The sequence below is a fragment of the Biomphalaria glabrata genome, chromosome 4 (genome assembly GCF_947242115.1).
Source record: "Biomphalaria glabrata chromosome 4, xgBioGlab47.1, whole genome shotgun sequence".
NCBI classification, from domain to species: Eukaryota; Metazoa; Mollusca; class Gastropoda; family Planorbidae; genus Biomphalaria; species Biomphalaria glabrata.
In genome coordinates, this window is record NC_074714.1 from 55547204 (window position 1) to 55573411 (window position 26208).

At 35.3% G+C, this 26208-nt stretch overlaps 2 protein-coding genes across 2 annotated transcripts; one reads left to right on the forward strand and one right to left on the reverse strand.

Annotated features, from left to right (window-relative positions):
* Nucleotides 1-5137: 5137 nt before the first annotated feature.
* LOC129925990 (sporozoite surface protein 2-like) lies at nt 5138-6400 on the reverse strand. Its single transcript, XM_056027605.1, has 2 exons — nt 6221-6400; nt 5138-5901 (listed from the first exon to the last, which is right to left on the reverse strand). The coding sequence occupies exons 1-2, from the start codon at nt 6398-6400 to the stop codon at nt 5206-5208; spliced, it is 876 nt and encodes a 291-aa protein (XP_055883580.1). The 3' UTR covers nt 5138-5205.
* Nucleotides 6401-16847: 10447 nt separating this feature from the next.
* Nucleotides 16848-25615, forward strand: LOC129925647 (glutamate-rich protein 6B-like). Its single transcript, XM_056025356.1, has 6 exons — nt 16848-17027; nt 19162-19247; nt 19453-19605; nt 21647-21875; nt 23696-23772; nt 25195-25615. Exons 1-6 carry the CDS (start codon nt 17007-17009, stop codon nt 25406-25408), a joined length of 780 nt encoding a protein of 259 aa, XP_055881331.1. The 5' UTR covers nt 16848-17006; the 3' UTR covers nt 25409-25615.
* Nucleotides 25616-26208: the final 593 nt, after the last annotated feature.

Here is a 26208-nt window from a genome sequence, read left to right on the forward strand (position 1 = left end):
TGTTTGGGATATTATGTCAAACTTTAAACAGAAATATATTTTGCTAAGGGTCAATCGACCAAAGTTTATGACACCCATATCATCCAGGCAAAACACTGACTCCACTTTTTTTTGTTCAAACAATGAACAGATTAATAAAAAGACATTATTTATTACTTATGATAGCAGACAATATCACCAATGAGGAACTGTGTCAAAGAACAAAGCAGCAGCCCATTGAAAAAAGATTTCCTTCGAGACGCTGGCGAAGGCAAGGCAACAATCTTTCGCAAAGTTGCATCCAACATCACAAGACATTCCCGTCACGTGGGAGCCCCAAGGCAGGAGAAAGAGGGGACGGCCCCAGAAATACATGTCGCCGAAATTTGGAAGCAGATTACAAGCAGATGGACAAGCTGTGAGGATAGTTTGAGAGACTCGCCAGGAACCGAGACGCCTGGAGGAATTAGGTTGGTGGCATATGCCCCAGAAGGGTCAACAGGCAGAGATAAGAGATCCTTATGATATTTTTAAAATCGGTTATGCAAGCAGTTTTTTAAAGAGAAAAAGCTAATTAGTATGCATTATAAGTTAGACCTAATTTAAAACGAATAGTAATCTTATAAACTTCATTTTCTTATGTCATTTTTTTATGCATAATTATAGAAAATAAAAGTAAAAGTGTTTTCGAAACAATTAGATTATGTAAAGACAGGAGAGGCTCGGTTAAGCGCTTAGCTTCCGAACCGAGGGTCCCGGGTTCGAATCCTGGTGAAGACTGGGATTTTCAACTTATTCTTCTAAAGGTTATAAATATAATATAATCATGACTTAAAAGCTGCATGTTTTATTTTAATTAAAATATTTAAATCATATTTAGTTGCTTAGCTGAAATGAATGTCATTGTATGAAAAATTACCTGAAGAGCAATACTCTTGGCTCAAAACATGCTGGAGTTTTGGGCTGCAAGGTGAAAGAGTGGAAAAAAATAATCAAGTGGCTAGCCTAGCTGGAGGAGGCACGGTGGCTGAGCGGTAAAGCGATTGGCTTCTGAACCAGGGGACCAGGTTCGAATTCTGGTAAAGACTTGAGTTTTTTTAATTTCGGGATCCTTGGGCGCCTCTGAGTCTACCCAGCTCTAATGGGTACCTGACATTAGTTGGGGAAAAGTAAGGCGGTTGGTCGTTGTGCTGGCTACGTCACCCTCGTTAACCGTAGGCCACAAAAACAGATGAACTTTACATCATCTGCCCTATAGACCTCAAGGTCTGAAAGGGGAACCAATTAGTCCAGGTTCACATCTAACTTTGCATTCACTTGCACCTATCCTTTGATCTGCAGCACCATTGGGGCACTACACAAGATCTGTCAACCTTCCTTCTCCATTCTTTATCTCTCATTTGTCTTTGATATAATTTCATTTGGATGTTCTTTTTGAAAATATTGAAGCCTGCCTGGGTGGACCACTTCGGGGGGCCGATTTTAAGTTTGTGTTTCCACACAAACTGTCTTTGTAACCTTGTTTTCTTATACATTGTAATGTTCGAATTTATATATATATAGACGTGAACCGCATTGTTATATTTGTGTTTAACTTATTGAATGTTTACGATTGATTTTTCTCCACTTCAGTTGCTTTATATATTTAGACAATTGAAGCAGGCTAGTGGCTGCAGTGTGCTACTTGTAGGCCAGAGATTCTCAAACTGTCTCGACCTCTAGTAGGGTGCGACTTGCTGTTAAGATGGGAACAAAGGCGATTTTTTTTTTTACAGGACAATTAAAAATGTTTTATTTGCACTGTAGCTACAGACTTTATCATAATGTAAGAAAATTATTTACAGGACAAATCAAAATGTTTAATTTGCACTGTAGCTACAGACTTTATCATAATGTAAGAAACTTATAACTTAAAAAAAAAAAACATTATCAGAGTTTAAAACAATTAAATTACAACTTTCATGCTGTTTCCTCAAAAGTCGTCTGCAACAAAAGTGATTCAAAACACGTTTTTTTTTTTTTTTAAAAGACATTTCAATTCGCTTAGGAACATGCGCATCAAGTCTACCCATCTCTCTCTAAGGTTAGAAAGGTCAAATTTCTTTCAATCTACGTACGTCGTGGTACTGTTGGTGTCTTTAGAGTGAGAAAAACAATAAATGTTGAACAGGAGATGATCTAATGATGAATCAGAATCATACACGTTCCACTGCGTTGTCTCACACACTTTAGTGAGTCCCAATGATGTCCCAATCCTACTTAAACTTCTTTCAGCCGCGCTCTTTTTACTAGAGATTAAAAAAAAAATAGTGCGTTGTAGTGAGACCAATGTGCATAATGGACCTCATTCCCCAATTGTAAACAAACATTTAGTCACGTGATAACATTGATGAAACAACGGAAAAAAATGCCACTGTGTATTAAAATTAGATCGTACTTTGTATAGAAGAGATAGAAAATTACGTGGCTAAATGTTGTTTGTTGAATTGTCCATTGCGTCTGTTGATGCCAGGAGAATACATTTCTCAAACTCATAATGTAAAAAAAAAAAAAAACGCTGCCCCATCTCGGGGTGATTGCGTCGATCGTCTGGCCCTAACTAAGTAACGATGATGGGAGTGAACTGTTTTTGGTTTAAAGTGAGTCACTAGTAAAAGTTTGAGAAACACTATGGCTGATAACATCAGAGTGATGGCAGTACCGTGAATCAAAACACCAATCCTATTTTTTTTTCCTTGTCTTGGCTGTCAGTGACAACCTGTAAACACTTGGTCTGGTTGTGGTGCAACTATAATCACGTGACGCAGCGCTCGGTTACAGAACCTTGACCCGAATGTTAGGCTTATAGCTTTTCAGAAACAGTTTAAATTGTGGGCATATATTTAGGAATAATTGTTTTTAAAACAAAATAAATAGGTAAGAGAGTTATAAAAAGATTTGGCTTCGAAGATTAAGGAGGAATGTAGTATTTGAAGTGTCTATGCAGTCCTTCTTGTGTTTTATATATTTTGCAACCTCCATATCCGCGAAATACACATTTACCTTTAGTGTAAAAAGATAATTAGAAAACAATGCAAAATCGTGTTAAAAATACACGCCTTATTATTATTATTTTTAAATAAAAGGAATTATTTGACTCGTAATTAATTTTCATTAAATAAAAGATTCTTTCCCTCTTCCTCAAAGTAAATTTTTAAAAAATGCTAGTACAACACAGTCTATCTATCTATGTATCTATTTTTCTATCAATCTATCTATCAATCTAACACATCAGCCTTACTTAGGAAAGACGATAGACTATATGGATATATTTAATAAGGTAAACAATAAAGAATCAAAGAAGATTCCTGGTGTAATTATATATTTTTTGTTATACAAAACAGTATTAGTCCTTCCTGGCTAATATGTAATGTAGCCTACTTTTATATAGTGCAATCTTTACTTGATCAAAGAGAGACAATTGATAAAAAATCAAGGACGGTGGTGATTATAGCGAGCTATGGTTCTTACATTATTTAATTTTCTTTATATGTAAAAGTCGTGCAGTAGTCTTCTGATTAATAACTCAACATTCAGTGGCAGGGGCGGACTGGGTATCAAAATCGGCCCGAGCATTACCTTATAAACCGGCCCACAAATGGCATGTCATATATTTTCGGTGTAGGGGGAGGATTTTAAACCCCCTACGCAATATATATATTAGTGTGTGTATATGTAATTAATCTTCATTACATTCTTATCTTTCATTATTTTAAACGTTTTTTCTACCCTAGAATACTCTCTTCCTATAATTAGTGAAAGGCAGTACACACCGCCAAGGGACAGTAGGGAGTCTGGGGGAGCGCTGTAAGCTCCCCCAGTGGGGTCCGGGGCGATGCCCCGGATCCAAGCATTATTTCCGTTTTTTTAAGCTTTAAAAAATGCTTATTTTAAGGTATCTACAGTGCAATTAGCCTGCTACTCTTCCGCTAAAAAGATCAAAAACTAATCTTCTATTCACTGGAGTTCAGCGACTGGTAGAAAATGGTAAAATGCTTTTAGTTTTGTATTGGAAAGGGGGGGGGGGGGAAGGGAAACCACAAACCCCCTTTTGGCTACGTTCATGAAATTTGGTGACTGTAGTTTGCTTAAGTTGGCTGCACTCAGGAAGTAAGTAAAGTTTCCCTTTCAAACAATGAGATCTGAGGCCAGTGATGGTTTGAGCTCCTCCCCTCTCGTCTACGCCCATGTGTTTCATCATAGGTGTAAGCCTAATTCTATTCAAAACATATAAAGTTTGATAACGCATCGAAAACTGAATGTATGCTTTCGTAGGCTTATATGATGTATTCTATTTATACATGTATGTAGTCTGAAAACTATAAACACTACAATAGCAGCCTTAATGAGTTTCAAACTTTTTGGTATTACTTATAGATTACTGACGTTTCTTCAAAAAAATAAAATAATTAGGTCCTACGCATTTCACGTGTCAATCTAGTCATGCATGTTGATCTGTGACTTAAAATATGCTAAATCATTGGTTTTCAATGCTGACTCAGGCAACCCATTCCTTTAAAGCGGTATCATCACAAATACAAAACTAGGGGTCTATCGAGCCGTCATCCTCCCTACATTGCTCTACGCCCCAGAAACATGGATAGTGTACAGTTAACATGCAAAGAAACTGAATCACTTCCACATGACATGTCTGTGAAAAATACTGAATGTCAAATGGCAAGACAAATACATAGTACTCGAGTTGACGATTTGGTGTTGTTGACTTTAACATACTGGGGCCGTTGGGTTAAAAAGTTTAGAACCCATGCTTGAAAGTAAGGGCTTACATTTCAGTTACTCAGTTTGTTTATCATTAGATGTGGCTGTATGGTATTGAAAGCCGAGGAGAAATCTACGAAGAGGACTCGTGCATACGTTTTGGGTATATCGAGATGCTTATAAAGCTGGTCCAAAAGCAAAAGAATGGCATCCTCAGTTCCTCTAGCTGCTTTGTATGCAAATTGGTGAGGGTCTAGGCTGTTATTGACTTTTGCTACAAGTTGTTTAAGCATATATTTTTCAAATCATTTCTATGGGTTGCCTCACTTGAAACCAAGACAATATTTAATTATTTTTATTTAGATCTAGAGACTGAAGATTCATAGTACTTTGGGGCGTGGATATGAGGAGGTCTAACACGTGGGGGGCCGTTTGTTTCAGGTGCTCAGGGCTGCTACAGTTAAGTACTTAGTATACCATGCAAATTAGTTGTTGTTCCAGATTTGACGGTTGCGGTTGTTGTTGTTCCGGATTTGACGGTTGCGGTTTTTGTTGTTCCAGATTTGACGGTCGCGGTTGTTGTTGTTCCGGATTTGATGGTTGCGGTTGTTGTTGTTCCGGATTTGAAAGTTGTGGTTGTTGTTGTTCCGGATTGAAAGGTTGCGGTTGTTGTTGTTCCGGATTTGACGGTTGCGATTTTTGTTGTTCCGGATTTGACGGTTGCGGTTTTTGTTGTTCCGGATTTGGCTGTCGCGGTTGTTGTTGTTCCGGATTTGACGTTTGCAATTGTTGTTGTTCCGGATTTGATGGTTGCGGTTGTTGTTGTTCCGGATTTGACGGTTGCGGTTGTTGTTGTTCCGGATTTGACGGTTGCGGTTGTTGTTGTTCCGGATTTGACGGTTGCGGTTGTTGTTGTTCCGGATTTGACAGTTGCGGTTGTTGTTGTTCCGGATTTGACGGTTGCGGTTGTTGTTGTTCCGGATTTGACGTTTGCGGTTGTTGTTGTTCCGGATTTGACGTTTGCGATTGTTGTTCCGGATTTGACGGTTGCGGTTGTTGTTGTTCCGGATTTGACGGTTGCGGTTGTTGTTGTTCCGGATTTGACGGTTGCGGTTGTTGTTGTTCCGGATTTGACTGTTGCAGTTGTTGTTGTTCCGGATTTGACTGTTGCAGTTGTTGTTGTTCCGGATTTGACGGTTGCGGTTTTTGATGTTCCGGATTTTACGGTTGCGGTTGTTGTTGTTCCAGATTTGACGGTTGCGGTTGTTGTTGTTCCGGATTTGACGGATGCGGTTGTTGTTGTTCCGGATTTCACCATTGCGGTTGTTGTTGTTGCGGTGCAGGTTGCTGTACAGGTTGCTGTACAGATTGCTGTACAGGTTGCTGTTCAGGTTGTTGTACAGGTTGTTGTACATGTTGCTGTTCAGGTTGTTGTACAGGTTGTTGTACAGGTTGTTGTACAGGTTGTTGCACAGGTTGTTACACAGGTTGTTGCACATGTTGTTGTAAGGTTGTTGTACAGGTTGTTGTACAGGTTGCTGCGCTGACTGCTGTACTGGTTGCTTTTGTACTGATAGTTGTTGTTGTTGTTGTTGTTGTTGTTGACTATCTGAAAACGATTTTGCAACAAACGGCGGTAGCTTGTTTTTATTCGACAGTTCATTCACCAATCAATCACATAGCAATTGAATTGTTGTGTCTCTGTTGCTATCAATGTAAACCATTAGGTCATACAAATTGGGCCTCTGGTGAGTTATACTTAAAAATTTCACAGTGTTGACTTTTTTAAATGTAAAAACGGCAAACGTTTTTTCCGGTTAGCCTTGGGTAAGGAAATTCTTTTAGACATATTACCAGTTTAGTAGTCGCATTGTGGAAATTGACCGCTTCTGTGACATAACCTTCATAATGGTCACTTTGTTTAATAATGGTGGCATTATTGTATAGATCGCTGTTTTTACGTTGTCTTTTGTGCTTTTGTAGAATTTGTTGAATATCACAATTCAAACCTATAATTATTTTTTTTAAGGGAAGGTGGAATGGAGAGAGAGAGAGAGAGAAAAAAAAAGAAGAATTAACAAAAAATTGTTAGGGGAGTTAATCAATGAAAGTTATTGCAATATGACAATTATTCATGAGTTTTGTTTCTTAACAAATAAATGAACAATCGCTATCAGACTATACATTGTGCGTGTGGTTATATGTATAAGTGTTTATATCTTATTTTATAACAAAAAAAAATACAATTAATTAAGTTGTCTTACACTTAAGTACTTAGTATACCATGCAAATTAGTTTGAGTTACTTCTTATGCTGGGTAGGTTTCAAGCTAAAATATTTATTGTATACATTTGCGGCTTTTCTTGTACGGCAGGGAAAGTTTGGGATGATTTCTATGGGTTGCCTCTCTTGAATCCAAGACAATATTTAATTATTTTTATTTAAATCTAGAGACTGAAGATTCATAGTAATTTGGGGCGTGGATATGAGGATGTCTAACACGTGGGGGGCCGTTTGTTTCAGGTGCTCAGGGCCCCAAGAGCCCAAAAAAGAGGCAACGCCCCAAAAAGAGGCAAAGAAAAGAGGCAAAAGCCCAAGGATTCCTAGGATGTACTAAGCTAGACAACTGAAGTCAAAAACTAAAAAGCTAAGGTTTCCTCAAAAAAAAAAAAAAAAAAGAAAAAAAAAAGTTCTAGATATCTGTTCACTTTAAGACATACAATTTTTGAAAATGTATATGAACAATAAAAAACAATACATTGGACTTACTATTGTTTTGCAATGGCAACATTGTTCGTTAACGAAGCAGATGATCAGATCCTTTTCTACTCTATAGATCGCAAATTCTGAAAGGAAATCCAACTACTTTAATTAATAACCAAACAAAACAAGTCGTGTGTACTTTCGAATGACTGTAGAAGGGTCACTAGTCTTAACTTTTTACAAACATGGAATGTGATTGATTATTTGAATACAAAACAAAGACTGAATCTTTATAAGAGTATACTTTAAAAAAACAAGTTGAAGGGCCAATCATACTTGAAATATACAATTTTAAATACGTTCAAAATACAATATCTCAGATACACTTGTATTTATTACGATCTAACTTCTTGTTCCACAAAGAGATATATAGATATAGTTCGTCCATCGTGGTTCGAGGATGACCACTTTGTCATCCAGGGGGCTGAGGGCTTTGCACTGGGGTTTTATGCCTCTTCATGTGGCTGGTGAGACCTATGTGAGCCCGGAATGTTCGGCCGCACACTTGGCAGGTTATTCCAGCTGGAGCTAGTGTCGTTTGACTTGCTTTTCTTCTCTGGCGTTTTTCTTCTGCCAGCGTTATTCTTTTTTCCTCTGCAACCTGTGAGCCAGTTTTCACAGCGCGACGCCATGATGCTCTGTCATGTGCCTCTGTCTCCCAGGTCGCTGGGTCTATGCTAAACGCCTTCAGAGAAGCTTTGAGCGTGTCCCTGAAGCGCTATCTTTGACAACCCTGAGAGCGCTTTCCTTTGCTTAGTTGGCCATACAAGAGTCGTTTAGGGATGCGGTGGTCTTCCATTCTGCAGAGATAACGAAGGACAAACATACTTACTCTTTCTCAAACAAGTAGCTTCTGAAAACCAGTCCAACTCCTGGCCTTCATGAGTTGAGTCCGGCGGAACTGCTTTCACTAACAGGAGAAGGGGCAAAAGCGAGTAACTGGCCTGTAAAACAGTAAGCCTCGGGCAGGAGGGGCTAGTTAGCCTTGGCTGGCTACTGTTAGACACCTTATTTATATAGGTTAGTTATTTTAGTTATTTAGCGACGCACCATAGTAGACGCATATTGAACGGGACTAGTGACGTTTGGGATATGTTGGGTTAGAGACCGGAAAATCAGTTAGCGATATAACATTACAGGGTAACGACGTGTTTAGTGACAGAGACTTCTACTGTGGCCTTTTATCAGAATAAATCCATGTACAATTGTTCATCAGAGTCGACTACATCTCTTCACTAGTTAAAATAGATGTTTGTCTCGTTCTATCTGGATTGTTGTTCAACTACACGTAATACACCCGAACAATTACACCCAAACGATTGCAGAGTAATTGGTTGACTTCAAGACAGCCTGAACAAGCAACATCACAGTGGCGACCCCGAACCTCGAAGCCGAATCCCTGATGAAGCTGAACATCGAACCGGACCTCGAAGCAGAACGTTTACTCAGGTGAGGGTCGTGCACTCGAAGATATAAGATTTCATCGGAGTACGGCTGAACACGGCATCATCGCAGAGTGACTTTGTTCTAGATCTACAAGCAGTCGTCGCCTGTTTGATCGCACGTTCAACGAGCCGTTAACTCAGGGTGACCTTCGTCGGGACAGTAATCATCGCAACGTCTGGTCTACTTAACCAGTATAGTATCAAAGCCTGATCTTCATATGCTGTATCGACCTACAACCAGAGAAACCGTTCATTCATAACGGGTGAGAGATCGTTAGTAAACCTGTTGGACATATTTTTTCTTCGTCATAGGAGCCACATCGAGTATCAAGTTTTACCTCGTCAGTTTCGAGAAGGACAGTTTGCCCGCTGTCAGAAGTATTGTGAGTACTACAAGTTTGGTAGCTAACTAAATCGAAATCGCTCTGTCGTCTTACCCTTGGAGAGATTCTTGTGGAGCAGTTTGCTCATTGAACCGGTTGCTTGCCACGTTTATAACGGTCACTGTGTTTAACCTTTGGAAGGTTAGTGATATATTTAGTATTCGTCGGTCTAGACCATACCTAGACTTGGTAGCAGTGAAGTTGTGGAAACAGCTACATCCACTTAATTTCGTTGAAAACAGTTAATCGTATAACGGAACGTCGTCGGAGGTGACCTTGGTCTCACCTAGTCTACATTGGACAGTTTGGTCTAGTGAAGCAGAGTACAACAGCAAACTTCGTCGTACTACCAGAGTAGCAGCAGAAGCAGTGAACTATTTTAGAGAACCGTTATTCGTCAGCCCAGATCAAGTCATCGTCAAGAAAGTCGTTATTCGTCAGCCCAGATCAAGTCATCGTCAAGAAAGCCGTTATTCGTCAGCCCAGATCAAGACATCGTCAAGAAATTCGTTATTCGTCAGTCGTCCAGATCAAGTTGCCGTCAAGAGACTGTTATTTGTCAGTAGTCGTCTACACAAGTCAAGTCATCGCCAGAAGAACCGTTAACCTATTCGTCAGTAACTGTGTACACAAAGTCGTCGGAACTACACATACGGTCATCAACAGTCGTCAAAGAAACTGGAACATTTTGCTGTGGCATATCAGGACATCTGTGGCATTACGTGGGATACTGGTAGCACCGGAGAACAGAGTCAGAACTGGAAGAGAGGCAGTGGAATTTGTTGTGATCTAGCATATTCGGGAGTCCGAACAAAGGGATCTTTCTTATCAAAAGCTAAGTGCCATTTTTCTTATTAGTATATGTTTAGATTGCCCTTAGAAATAGATTTTGTCTAAATTTGGTACGTTAGCCTGAGTAAAATCAGGTGGTGCGCCTTAAAACCCGTCGGGGTAGAAGACGTAATTTAGATGAAAAGCTATATTATACGTTTAGAGTTGTAATTTGTTTTGTTTGTGTAAACGTCATATCCGTTGTTGCCTGGTTACTTCGTGACGTCATCATTGTGTGCCATATTGTCATATCCCAACCCATAGCGATAGTCTCATTTAATTATTTCATTTGTTTATATTATTTTAAATTATTTATTTTTATTAATTTAATTAGATCTGTATTTTTTTTCACTTAATGATAGAAAGTGCGGGTAGGATTCTTTTACTGTGAATCAGACTAAAATAATTTTAGTTTGAGCGGTTAAAATCAAATATGATTTTGCCATGAGAATAATGCCGAAACTGGCTATGTAGTCAAACACTGTCGTCTGGCTAAATATAGATCTACAAATTTTGTACATCTCTTTGGTACAATTTAATTATCTAGACTCTAATTTGAAATATTATTAATTGAAAAATGAATGAAGGTAGTACATTCTAGATATATATATCTTGTTGAAGATATATTTGACATTGTATACACATATTTGTTTCGTATGGTTAAATAGAACCATAATCTACTCTAGATCTAGACTCTAGACAGTCTTTGAATTTACTCTAGACACTTCAGTCATACCAGATTTTAAAATTGATCATAGTTATTCATACTAGATCTAAAAGTCATAGTGCTCTTGATAACTATAGATCTAAATGGTATTATTATACATACTATAATATACTAGATTTAAATTTGTGTGTAATACTGGACCTAATATACAGATTTGAATATAACCATAATAACTCAGACTAGATTTACACATTTACTAAATCTATAGATAGAGACATAACACTTAAAACTTATATAAAAGTGTGTAAAAACCTAAATATAAAATAAAGTTAAAGTATAGCCATAACCAATATAGGCTAAATAAAAATATATATATAAAATATAAAACACAATGGCTACATCATCATATGTGGACCTTAAGGAAGTTAAGGAAGCAGCTATGCAGGATGGAAAGGCCATGGAGTTAAAAGGAAAGGACTTAGCAGCTTATGTACAGCAAGTTGTGAAGGAAGAAATGGAGAGACAGAAAGAAGAAAAAAGACAAGAGATAGAGAGACAAGATAGGATCAGAAAGGAAGAATATGAAAAGCAAAAAGAGGACCAAGAAAGGCAGAGAGAACATGAAGCTAAAATGGAGAAGATGAGATTGGACGCAGCACAAGCCAGAGCCCAAACTGAACAAGGAAATAACACAAATAACTCAAATAATCATACCACTCAAAGAGACAACCCTAATTCGCAGACATGGCTAAAGAGGAAGATACAAAGTTTTGATGAACAGAAGGATGACATTGGTGATTTCCTGAAAAGATATGAGGCAAAAATGTCTACATTTAATATGCCTGAAGAAGAATGGTCTGAAATACTGATAGACTTTGTTCATGGTCAAGCTCTAACAATATGCCAAAATCATGACCATCATATTGATGATAGCTATCAGGTTTTAAAAAGAGAGTTATTGAATGCCTATGGTCATAATGCTACAACTTTTAGAAAGAAATACTTTGACAATATACCATCATTAGGAATAGAACCCCAAACTACCATTAATATGGAAAAGGATTTTTTCAATAAGTGGGTAAAATTAGAAAAAGTAACAAACTCTTATGAGGGATTAAAAAATTTTATTTTAGTGGACAACTTTGTAAATAAATGTGATCCTCAATTACAATCTTTTATTAGAGAAAGAAACCCAAAAACTATAGATGAAATAACAGAGATAATGAGAGTATACAAAAATGCCTATCCAAATAAACCATTTTCTGATAGAGATAAGAGCAAAGTAGATTTAATAGGATACACCAAAGAAAATGTTGATAGAAGTAGAAATAGAAACAGATCAAATAGTGGAAATAGAAAATATAGTGAAATAATCTGTTTTAAATGTCAAGGAAAAGGTCATATAGCAGCTAACTGTAGAAGAGGGAATAGTAGGTCTGGAAGTAGAAATAGATACAATGAACAAAATAACAGTAGATATAGGAGTAGAGATAGGAATGACAGGGGAAATTATAGAAATAGGAGTTACAGTAGGGAATACAAAAATAAAGGGACAGATAGGATATATTTCATGGAAGGAAATAGGAACAATTTTGCAGTGTACCCAGGGTTTGTAGATAGAATTCCGGTGGAATTAATCAGGGATTCAGGTTGTAACACTTTGGCAGTAAAAACTAAATTTGTCAAACCTCATTGGTATAAAGGGTTTACTAAGAAAGTAGAATTAGCAGATGGCACCGTAAGGGAATTTAAAGCTATAAGGGTATACATCGAAACTCCATTTTTCACTGGTTATTGTGATGGCATTGCAATACCAGAAATGAGATATGATATGTTAGTAGGAAACATAAAAGGAGTTAAAGAATGTTCTAGAAAAGAATTAGAAGACTGGCAAAACAAATACAAAAACATAAGACAAAATCATGAAAACATAGAAACACAAAATATAACAAGTATGATAATAACAAGATCAATGGATAAACAAGATGAGAAACAGAAAAATACAATAAATGTAATAAGTAAGGATGAAGAAAAAGAAACCAGTAATGTAATACAAACAGAAAATACAGATGTTAAGGAAAGAGAGATAGAAAATGAAACACAAAATAGTCTTGAAACACAAATATCTCAAAGTGAAAAAGAAACAACACCCACATTTGCATTAGAACAAATGAATGATAATATTATTGGGAAAATTTATTCAAGAATATCAGATAAAAACAATAATAATCCAATGGAGAAATTTTGTATAGAGAATAAAATATTGTTTAGACAAACAAGTAATGATAACAAGAAAATAAAACAACTTGTCTTACCACAGAAATATTGGAAAGATGTTTTAATCATGACACATGATAATAATTTAGCAGCACATAGGGGAGTAAAGAAATGTTATAGGAATTTGTCAAAACAAGTATTTTGGCCCAAAATGAAAGCAACAATCAATAAATACATAAACTCATGTGACATATGTCAAAAGAGATCTAATAAAAGCCTAGTGAATAAAGCACCTATTCAAGAAATGGATGAACCTACAGCACCATTTCAGAAAGTATCTATTGATTTAATAGGTCCTTTAATTCAAACTGAAAATAATAACAAATACATTCTAACAGTAATAGACATGTTTAGTAGATACCCAGAGGCAATCCCATTATCAAACACAAGTGCAGAGAATATCATTAATGCCATAACTCAAAAAGTAATTACAAGACATGGTATACCTAAAATTATATTGAGTGATCAGGGATCTCAGTTTAAGTCAGAACAATTTAAGAAATGGACTAAACAATACAATATACAACACATATACTCTTTGGAGAGTAACGGTTTATGTGAACGATATGGTGGTTCATTAAAAAGATCACTAACAAAAATAATTCAGAATAATCAGAACAAGTGGGATCATTACATTAATTATGTACTATTTGCTCATAGAAACAACATCCATGAAGCAACACAATTTTCACCATATGAAATAATACATGGAAGAAAACCCAGAGATGAATTAGATGTTTTTAAAGAAAATCTAATAGACAATGAGAATAAATTAAACAATGACAGTGAAACAACAATCACAACAGAATTGAAAGAAATATGGACTCAAGCATATAACAACAACAAGAAGTACAAACAAAGTGCTCATGAGAATCTAAATAGGAAAAGACAATTGAAAACACTAGAAGTAGGAAACAATTATCAAATTGAAATAAATGGGAAAATTAAAACATATCACATAAATAATTTGAAACTGTATCATGATAGAGAAGATGAGTTAATACAAAACATTCAGGAAGAAATAGAAAATACATTTTCAGAAAGAGAAGAATGCTTGATGATAATAACAAATGAAAATCACAATGAAAATGATATTAAGGAAATACCTGTAATAGAAACAAAAGAGAATCAAACTTGGCAAAAGATTAATCTTAATAATTTAACTAAGGAAAAGTCAAAAGATATAACTAAAATAATACAGGAATACAAAGAAATTTTTTCCAGTATACCAGGAAAAACTAATATTATTAAACATGACATTAAAGTAACAGATCCAAAACCTATCAAGCTTAAGCCATATAGAATACCACTACATTTACAAGACAAAGTAAAGAAAGAAATAGACAATTTACTAGAATCAGGTATAATTGAGCCATCAACATCTCCTTATGCTTCACCAATTGTGATAGCCAAAAAGAAGAATGGAGATATAAGGTTATGTATTGATTATAGGAAACTTAACAACATCACAGAATTTGACCCATATCCAATGCCAAATATAGAGGATATTTTACATAAATTAAATGGAGCAAAATTTTTTACTAAATTAGATTTAACTAAAGGTTATTGGCAAATACCTTTAACAGAAAATGCAAAACCTTACACAGCATTTGTAACACCATATGGTATTTTTCAATGGAATTATATGAGTTTTGGATTAGTAAATGCACCTGCCACATTTAATAGAATGATGAACATGATAATTGGAAACAAAGAAAATGTTATTTGCTATTTGGATGACATATGTATTTTTAATAATAGTTGGGAGGAACATTTGGTAGATGTAAGAGAAGTGTTCAAAATAATAAAAGAAAGTGGACTTACAATTCAAGCAGAAAAAGTAGAAATAGGATTGGAGGAAATAATTTTCTTAGGACATAAAGTAAATAACAACATGATTAGCCCTATTGAAGATAACATAAAGAAAGTACTTAATATTGAAATACCTACAACAAAAAGACAAATTAAAAGCATATTGGGAATAGTAAATTATTACAGAAAGTTTATAAAGAACTTAGCAGAAATAGTGAATCCATTAAATGACTTACTTAAAAAAGGAAAACCTCAAAAAATAGTTTGTAATGAGGAATGTGTGAAAGCTATTGACAGAATTAAAGATGTTTTTAGTCATGAACTAATATTAAGACTACCTGATAAAGACAAAATATTTTATGTCACAATTGATGCATCTGGTAATGCTATTGGTGGTTGTTTAATGCAGAACTATGATAACTTACATCCTATATTATATGTAAGTAGAAAATTATCAGAGGCAGAGAAAAAATATAGTGTCATTGAAAGAGAAGCCTTAGCTGTAATATGGGTAATTACTAAGCTAGAGAGCTATTTAATAGGAAGGAAATTCATATTATTAACTGATCATAAACCTATTCAGTATATACAGCAAAAGAGCATGAAAAACAGTCGTGTTTATAGATGGTTCTTAGCACTACAGGAGTATAAATTTGAAGTGAAAGCTATTAGTGGATCTGTGAATATTGTAGCTGATCTATTGTCTAGAATGACATTGAAATGAAATAAGTTTGTAAATAAACTATGATTATATTGAGTATGTAATATATATTAATATATTGGCACAATTTATATATTATGGAAAAGGGAGATAAGTAAAGTTGATGTTAAGCATTTAAAAGTAAGTATGGATATATTTTTTTTTGTGTGAATCATTTCATATATCATTGACGAAAGTTAGTTCTATGGAAAATGGTGAGTATAAAAGAAAAATGGACAAAAGCGTATAAAAGGGTGGTAAGAAAAAAAAAATTATTGAATGTGTAAATAAAGTATATAATTGTTTTTTGAAATGTTGTATTTTATCAGATTACTGCCAGTGAAGAACACTTGTGACGTGTGACGTGCCCATAAGATGCCACATTTTCTTTTATGATGAACTGTGTACTAATGAAGATGATTTTGGAATGTTATGAACTGTTATGAACATTGACATGAATATGAGAAACTGTCAAGATGAAGATGTCAAGATGAAGAGATCAAGATTTTATGTTTGTGGTCTTCCCCTTAAATTGAAAATGCCCTTGTAAGACTTGACAGTAGTGGAAAAATATTGACATATTTTTTTTTCAAGGGGGGGAGGAATCTGTTAGACACCTTATTTATATAGGTTAGTTATTTTAGTTATTTAGCGACGCACCATAGTAGACGCATATTGAACGGGACTAGTGACGTTTGGGATATGTTGGGTTAGAGACCGGAAAATCAGTTAGCGATATAACATTACAGGGTAACGACGTGTTTAGTGACAGAGACTTCTACTGTGGCCTTTTATCAGAATAAATCCATGTACAATTGTTCATCAGAGTCGACTACATCTCTTCACTAGTTAAAATAGATGTTTGTCTCGTTCTATCTGGATTGTTGTTCAACTACACGTAATACACCCGAACAATTACACCCAAACGATTGCAGAGTAATTGGTTGACTTCAAGACAGCCTGAACAAGCAACATCACACTACACACCCTTTACCTTACCTTTACCTGCCCCTTAGTCTGTTGGACCGTTGGGGCACCAATCAAGACTCGTCGACCGTCTATCTCCATTCCTCCCTGTCTTTTACATTAATAAGAAACTCTTTAAATGGCATGCTCGTCCATTCTTTAATGCTGTCCTCCCATCGCTTTATCTGTCTGCCTCTTCTTCTTTTTCTTGGTACTGTTCCCTGAAGGAAGGTCTTTGCGAGCCCCGAAGATCTTGTATTATGGCCATAGATTTTAAGCTTGCGTTGTTTGTTTTTTTGCTATAGTTAGCAGGTTATCATGGGGTCGGATCGTTGCTAGAGGAAGGCTGGACTCTGAGAGTTCCAAGTCCTCTCAATCTTGATGACCCAGATACAGAGATATTCGTTCCTGAACCCTTTCATCCTATGGCACTAGTTAGTGGACAAGTAAACATCTTTTTATGGTTTCTATGATTTTGTATAACGACTTGATTATTTTCAGTTTCTACCACATACTCATATACTATCTTGCTACCACTACTGTACTTGACTGACTTTTACTTTACTAACTCTTCTAACTAATTTAAGTCAACTTCTTCCACTAACTCTTCATCTCTCATACCTTACTTCCAGTCCTAACTAACTCATGTTCACTATTTACATTTTCCTGCTCTGTATACACTATATTCTCTAAAGTACCAGTATAACGAGGTACTTTAAGTTATCTATTTTGTGTTTGTAAAATGTTTTACATGTTTCGGATGTTCCTTCAGAGTTGAAGATAGTTTACTTCCTAGTCCAAACCTCCCGCAGGATGACGTGGGATGGGAGCGGGCAGGGTTTGAACCCTCGACCGTCGATAAATCTGAACGACAGTCCAGCGCGCAAACCGCACGACCAGGCAGCCATTTGTATGTGACAATACTCATGCAGTAAATTAAAACTCAATTATTTATTTAAAAATTTGGTATCACAAAATTATCTTTCATTGTTTTCATTCTGGCCAGATTTTTCTGACTTTTGACATGCATTTTTTTATATTTTTATATTTAAAAACAATAAGTTGTCATTTTGGTTTGTCTATACAGGACCAGTTGTTTTTTTTTTCATTAATTCAAGTGTAAGGTTTTATGTAAAATGTTCCACCATTAGAAAGTAATACTGTGTTTGTTTCACAACTAATGGCTGTCTAGTCATTTGGTATGTGTATCATTCAATGGGCTCAATGGTTCCAGGCTCAGTCCCTGCCCACCGCCATAACACCTTTAGTAAAATCATTAAATCTAAAGATCCTTCAGGATAGAAGACTAAAATATTTTTCAGCACATTATGATATTAACAGGCTTATAATAACATGGAGTGAAATGTATTTATTTGTTAATTACTCTACATTCCCAACAGTTTTTAATTTAATTTAGACACATTAGTAGAATCTAGTGTTGTCTTAGACATTCTTCATTTGAACCTATACCAGTGTACCATTTTGTTGAGCAGATATTAAGAAAGTATTTCATTAAATTGTGCCATGGTTAACTAGGTACCTTTTGCTTTGGCTTATGGACAGTTCTGTTAATGTTAAGTGTAGGACAATTCTGTTAATGTGAGTTTAGGATAATTCTGAAATGTCAAGTTTAGAATAATTCTGTTAATATCAAGTTTAGGATAGTTCTGTTAATGTCAAGTTTAGGATAGTTCTGTTAATGTCAAGTTTAGGACAGTTCTGTTAATGTCAAGTTTAGTACAGTTCTGTTAATGTCAAGTTTAGGATAGTTCTGTTAATGTCAAGTTTAGGACAGTTCTGTTAGTGTCAAGTTTAGGACAGTTCTGTTAATGTCAAGTTTAGAGCAGTTATGTTAATGTGAAGTTTAGGATAGTTCTGTTAATGTCAAGTTTAGAGCAGTTATGTTAATGTGAAGTTTAGGATAGTTCTGTTAATGTCAAGTTTAGAGCAGTTATGTTAATGTGAAGTTTAGGATAGTTCTGTTAATGTCAAGTTTAGGGTAGTTCTGATGATGTCATTTTAGGGTAGTTCTGTTAATGTCAAGTTTAGGACACTTCTGTTAGTGTCAAGTTTAGGACAGTTCTGTTAATGTCAAGTTTAGAGTAGTTCTGTTAATGTGTAGTTTAGGATAGTTCTGTTAATGTCAAGTTTACGGCAGTTCTGTTATTGTCAAGTTTAGGGTATTTCTGATGATGTCATTTTAGGATAGTTCTGTTAATGTCAGGTTTAGGATAGTTCTGTTAATGTCAAGTTTAGGACAGTTCTGTTAATTTCAAGTTTAGGATAGTTCTGTTAATGTCAAGTTTAGGGCAGTTCTGTTAATGTCAAGTTTAGGGCAGTTCTGATGATGTCATTTTAGGGTAGTTCTGTTAATGTCAAGTTTAGGACAGTTCTGTTAATGTCAAGTTTAGGATAGTTCTGTTAATGTCAAGTTTAGGGCAGTTCTGTTAATGTCAAGTTTAGGGCAGTTCTGTTATTGTCAAATTTAGGGTAGTTCTGATGATGTCATTTTAGGGTAGTTCTGTTAATGTCAAGTTTTAGTTTTATTGACTCTAAAATATTTTATAATCTGCTTTTCAGGTTCAAGGTAGAGAAATCATTCAAAAGTTTTATCCAAATGGAACTCCATTTCTTATAATATTTCCTGATGGAACTGGAAATGTTTTGTATCCTTTGCTAAAATTAGAATTAAATAATTTGAACTGTTGGAGGTACCAGAATTTACTGTCAGAAACCTGTTTTGGTTTGAATGATCTGCCATAATTTTCTTGTGTTTGCAGTATGTTTTTAAAGATTGATGTATTAAAACATATGCAAATGTGCACACGTGGTGAATTACAATTCTTTTCTATGTCCTTAACGTATTTAAAGTTATCCTTCTGGAAGAATTGCTATTTTAATCACCAGTGTGACACTAGGACAGAATACTTATGTTGTTCTTGATGATAGTACAGAATCACAGATACTCGCAGTCTTTGATGCAACTGGTTGTGGAACTTGCTATTTCATGGTTGGAAAAATTAGGTATTTGTTTCTTTTTTAACTTGAGATGTGTTTCCCTGATTTTTGTGTGAAATTATTGTAAACTTTCAATAGGAAAGGAAGTTGAGCTTCGCCTTATGGATCATATAGTACTTATTTAATTGATATGTAGATACAGGCATTAAACTTAGGATTGTCAAGTTTATGAGTTGGTTGTTTGTGTTGAGCAGTGCTGGCAGAGCCTGAGAGGAACATAACAATATGATCCATAACATCCAAGGATTTAAATACACTTGAAGTTTATTTATTAAATATAATGTATTTAAATAGAAAGTTTAAATCTTTTGATAATAATCATGCAGAGTTAGAGTTAGGGTTAGTGCCTCCTAGTTATTGACTATATTTAAACTTAGGAATGTGTCAATGCACGTTTTGAGACGTGGCGTTGATATTGTGTGACATGTATTACTATCACACACATGAGGGACTGGTCACTACTACTGTGTCGCGAATGCGTAGAATGCTGGGTTTGTGCGTAGAATGCTGGGTTTGTGCTTCCTGGAGTACTCTTGACACGTGACAAACATAGATACTACAGATTGACTTAAGTCCGTTTCAGCAGACAAAATATAAAGTTTATTTGATAACAATAATAATAATACTGCACTCCTTGTTAGTTACACAAGTCTACAAGAAATAATCCTATCCACATGACAGTGATATCAAATATATCCAATACGTTAAACTCTCTAGAGTATATTACAAATCACGTCCGTATCTCAGCGGGTAACACTGTACAGAATAATACAGAATAACTAATAGAAATACATGTCTCAAAAAGACCACTGGCATCAATTGCCCAAATATTACTACCTAACTGACATTACTACTCGACTTTCTAAGTCGCTACTGTCCGTCCCGGACCAAAAATACTACTTGACTGCCCGGTCCAAAGTATATCACTTGACTGCTTGACTGAACTCAAAGTCAACTTTTTTATTCATTCTACTTCCTGTTTTCTACATCAGGAATTCCACGTGTCTTTTAACCTCTTAACCCGAGGTGAACATTAAATCAGGCAATGTCAACTGAGACTGTGACTGAATGAAATAAGAAAACAAATAATTATATTTTTTAAATATTCACCTATCTAGCCTCATTGACAATTGGCATATACTCTTAAAACATGGATGATCTTTTCATTTGTATTTCTTTTTTACAGAAATAGTAGTAATGTTCCTTTTGAGTTTTACTTGTTATCTTTATTAAATAGTCTAAATGAATGCAATATTAACACCTGTAAATAGATAATGAACTAATGGAAATTAAAAGATATGAAAGTAATGGCAATACAAATGTGAGATTTCATAGTAGTACCAATATTTTGTCTAAATAAGTGATATATTGTAGGAGAGCTATGCTACATTACTCATAGACACTTTTCAGAAAGCAATGTTCAAAATTCAGTGTTCAGAGTCAACTCAGGAAATGTGGGTTTAAGTCTTGTTCCTATTACTTTGTATCACATTAGTGTAGTGTTCCAAGCTGAAGTCAAACTAAAAGGATGATACAATTGACTTTAAAGCTTTAATGTATTCCTATCTATCTCTGTTTATTGCATTATTCTTTTTTTTTAAAGTTGGCCTTAAGCTATTTCAATATGCTTGCATTATATTATATTTACCCAACTTTTTGGGTATCTGACTTTAGTTGGGTAAAGTAAAGGCGGTTGGTCATTGTGCTGGCCACATAACACACTTCTCATTAGGAGACAGATGACCTTAATGTCATCTGCCCTATAGATCACACGGTCTGAAAGGGGAACTTTACTTTGACTAATTATATTTAGAGCAGTGTCATCATAATTTACTGATAAAAAACAAAACAAAATGTATCTTACATAACTGATAGAACAATAAATAAAACAATGTATTAGGCAATAAAATTGACAAGTGATCAACATAGGGTTTTATTCTATCATTTTTTGTTTCATTATAAGTTTTGGAAGTTGTAAAACAAATTATAAATATATAACATGTTTGAAAATAACCTAAATATGAACAAAGTGATTTCTTTCTTTCAGGTTAAATTATGATCAACAGGGCGGAATTGAATTAGATTTTACTGGGTCAAGAAGAAGATCTTGGATCTGGAAGGATCATGAAACCCACGTCCATGCTCCGCCTTTCCAGCCCATAGTTTTTGGCATGAACTACTTTCTAAGTGTCCGAGTGATGTCACAGGAGAATATAGCCTTATCCCTAACGGGAAAAAAAAGAAGCTGTAGATTTAATGTAGGCACCAAATTAAAGGTAAAGGTCATTTCTTTCATTATAGGATGTAGGACAGTTCTAGATGGATATTAGACAATCCTCTATTTCATAGTACTTTCTTTTTTTTTTTTGTTAACATAGACATATTTCCTTTTTTAGGGTGGCGGGTGTGGGGCATATTGTAACTTGACCTGCTTCTGTCTTTTTGTCCCTTCCACCTGGTAAAAGCAACATGAAGGAGCCAATTGAACAAAATTCTATCTCCTGAAATCATCATCATCAAACTTTATTTCAGTGAGGGCTTAAGAGGTTCAAATCCTCTCTTATAATAGCTTTGGACAGAAACCTTGATGTTTTGCAAAGTGCATGTATGTCACAATATAGGTCAAGAATTAGTGGTTTCCCCAGACCTGTCGAGACAGAGGTCAGCAAGTCTGGGGCAATCAACAAGATTATGAGACATGGTTTTCTCTTGTTCCCTACAGCAGTGAGTCAAAGATTCATGTGAGACATGCTAAATATAAGCCAACGGGACAGTGACCCATCCTTCACTATGCTATTATAACTAGCTCAGGCATTGGCAGCCTCCACCTCCAGACTTCACAGGCTTATGTCCCAGCACTCAACCATTTTTCCATTTCTATTTTTTTTTTATTGTTGCCAGAGCATGCTGGAAACTCACACCCAAGGAGTCTGCAATGATGTTGCCAGTCACTCCTATCTGACTCGGTACCCACTGCATTATTACCGGGGTGCCTTAGCATTGGTTTATATTGTGTGAAGCCATGATGACCGTGTTGATATAGGGGGGGGGGGGGGGGGGGCATAGTCCAGAGCTTTGCAAAGCCTGTAGCACAGGCTTCGAGCCAGTGACCATAACAGTCTGTGTTGCCCTCGTAATGACTTTTAAGGCTTTACAGATGACCATGGCCTCCATATTGAAACTGCAAACACTACCACAAGATCCAAAGATTTAAACTGAGTCAGAACCAAGAAACTCAATTTAGGCTCCAAAACCTGCTCTTCCAGAGTCTATTGATGCTGACCTATCAGTATTTGTAAAAATAGCATTAGGCTTGAAGGCATTGATGGTGCTATTATTCAGTGGCAGTAGATGAATGCCTTAGATTAGTGGCATTGGAATCCACTAGTTTCAAGTGAATGTCTGGGTCTGTGGGGCAATACCAAGGGGGAAGGCAGTGAAAATGTTGAATATTTTGCCTGTTGATGGAGAGGCCATCTTTATCAACTAATCTTGTGGCATGATGCATGAAAGACTATATCCGGATACATCTTCTGCATCTCTAACCATCTACTAGTTTTCTAGCTGGGGGGGTATTCATCCAGTCTTTTGTATCAGTGGCTAATTGTCTGGTTGCAAAGAAAGTGCCCACAGATGTAGGTCAGGGGAGGACAGACACTTTGGTGTTGGAAATCAGGAAAAACAATATATGCTAGTGCATCAAGACTTATAATCTTTCAGAACTGGCTTAAGATGATAGAATAATGATAGGCACTAGACACACCATCATAGCTGGAGACTTTAAAACCCATTCACCTTCCTGGGGCTATGATGACACTGAGCTCCCAAAACAAAAATGTCTCTAAATTACAACAAATATATGTGTCAAAGGATTTTAATCTATATGCAAATGAAAAATGTAAGTAATGTATCCTAATTGATGTCAGGCTGAACATGAGTATGCATACTAACATACATTAGTGGTGTGTGTTCATTTAGAATATTTTTAAAGACATATAAATCAAAACGAAAGTGCCTATGAAATAATATAAACTGAGTAAATGAGAAATATGTACACACACATATAATCATTCACATACTTTGTCTCTATTTTAAGATGGTGATGCCTGAGAATTATCTTGACAAGTTCAATGAATATCAACTTTACATAGATGAGCATAAACTCCACATTCAGTAAGTTCTTTGAATTATTTGTATTTATATGAATGGCTGCCTGACCATGTGGTATGCGCTGTAGACTATCATCTCGTTGGTCACAGATTTTAGTGCTGTCCACTGCGTCATCCTGCAGGAGATTTTTCCGAGGATGTAATTAACTTCAATTTGGAAAAAAACATCTGAAAAATGTAAAAAAAAAATATTATTCTGGGTTATCCTTTCTAAATCAAAATATCATTGCAAATATTTCTGACTTTTGATTTTTTTTTTAAGATGTAAGACTTAATCTTTTTTTTTTCTTATTAGCAAATTATTATGTTGAAAGTTTTTATTTTTTTCTACACAGGCATCTTTTTAAAACAGAAATTTAATATAATATGGATTGTTTTCTAGGGTTAGGCAATGGTTACCTTCTTAGGAATAACCTTAACCCCCAAAAAAGTACAGTACCCTTGTGATCTATAGAGTAGATGATTTAATTAGGATGTAATGATGAAGGAATGACCAACTGCTATTACTTTCCCCAACTAATGTCAGGTACCCATTAGAGTTGCATGGAATCAGCGGCCTTCTAAAAATCCAGAAATTCAAAATCCCAGTCTTCTTGGAGATTTGAATCCAGGATCCCTAGGTTTCGAATCCAAGCACTTTACCACTCATCCACCACACCCCCAAAATAAATAGCAAAAAAATTTTAATTTGTGAAATAGGTTCAGATTTACTTTGGGTTCTGCTACTACTCTCTTGTGCACACTCCATTGGCTTCCTGTGAAAGTAAGAATCGACTACAAGGTGGCCACACTATAATAAAGAAATGCCCCTGTACCTTAGCGAACTGATCACTTCATATGTCCCTCAGAGAGCCCTGCCCTCAATGGACTCAATGCTTGTAGTGGTGCCATGTTTCTCCCTCAAAATCTATGGTCTGTGGGCTTTTTCAGTGCACGGACAAAAGGTTTAGAACTCACTCTCTATTGATCTCAGATATACATTCAAGAAAAAAAATCAAGACCTATCTGTTTAATTTTTTTTAGATTAGTTTGTCATTTTAGCTCTCGTGTTTGTGTTTGTAATGTTATCACAGCGCCTTGAGCCTACATTTTGTTTGTTAACAGCGCTTCTTAAATAAAATTATTATTATTATTATTATTATTATGGTCTTCCAAAAGTGTGCCCTTTGGTATTTGAACACTAAGCATGCATATCGCATGCATGTATAAAATAATTCGTACTAATCTGCAAAACCAATAAGCAATATTTGTATGTATATGTGTGACATTTAATCTGAGAAATACTTTGTTTTTCTGTTTGATTGAAGTAAAGAAGTAAGGTCATCTAATTATGTTACATGTTTCTAGAAAGGTAAATTGTGTTTTGACATTTTTAAATCACAGACTAACAAGTTCAATTTTTTTTTTCTTAAATTTTTTCTAACAGAAGTTTAATGATCAAAGTCAACAATTTATTGAAGTTTCCCAAGTCTCCCAAACTGGACTCAATGTTACCTCCTGTATCTCTAACATCTAAACAATTCAAAGTCAATCAGAAACGACAACAATTGAATTCCTTATCTCCAAGAAATAAAGAAAAGAGAATAACAAAACAGCACAGATTACCTCCCTTAGACCAGACCTCTGTCATTGTAAATTAACTAAGGACTGGATGCTCCAAAAATTCAATGTAGAGAATCTTTTCTCTGGAGTCTGTGAGAACTCTATTAAACAGTCTAAGTTTTCAATAGCTGCTAAAGTTACATATGTTGAAAATAGTCTCTTCTTGAAAATGCATCATTTGGTCACTATCTGACTAATCTAAAACGAGACCAAACATGTTATTTTGTTACCAGTTTTAACTAATGCTTTTGTATTTATTTTGAAATATATTAACATTTTGTTTTTAGTAAATTATTTCATATAAAAAAATATATATATATTTTTGAAGAGCTACATTGTATATATTTTAAACTCATGTTTTTCTTGTCTAATTTACATTAACATTTTTTATTTTAAAAATTCATTCCTGTTTGTTTTTTTGATTCTTTAAAACCTGTAGATAAAGTGCTTTATTTTTACGCAGTGACATGGACACAAAATCTTGAAATATCTTGAAATGTGACTATATAATAAATTTATTGTTCAATGTTTGATGTGTTTAAAAGAATGGGCTCTTCTTCGACATTATTATATAAGTTAGAAACATTCCTTCGGAAAAGATCATCCTGTGTGTGCCCGTGTCACTTAGACACATTTGTCGCATCAAAATGAAGACAGGAGAATAGAAGTTTAGTATTCTCTAGAATAACTATGCAAACAATTAACTTTATTTTACTTTGCCCTTCAGCTGGTATCAGCACTCTATAGTTAACTGACCCATGCTAGACAGTCACATATGAAACTTGATCAGCAGTTTATTCCTCCAAACAAAAATATCTAGGGTCACCCGGTGTGTCAA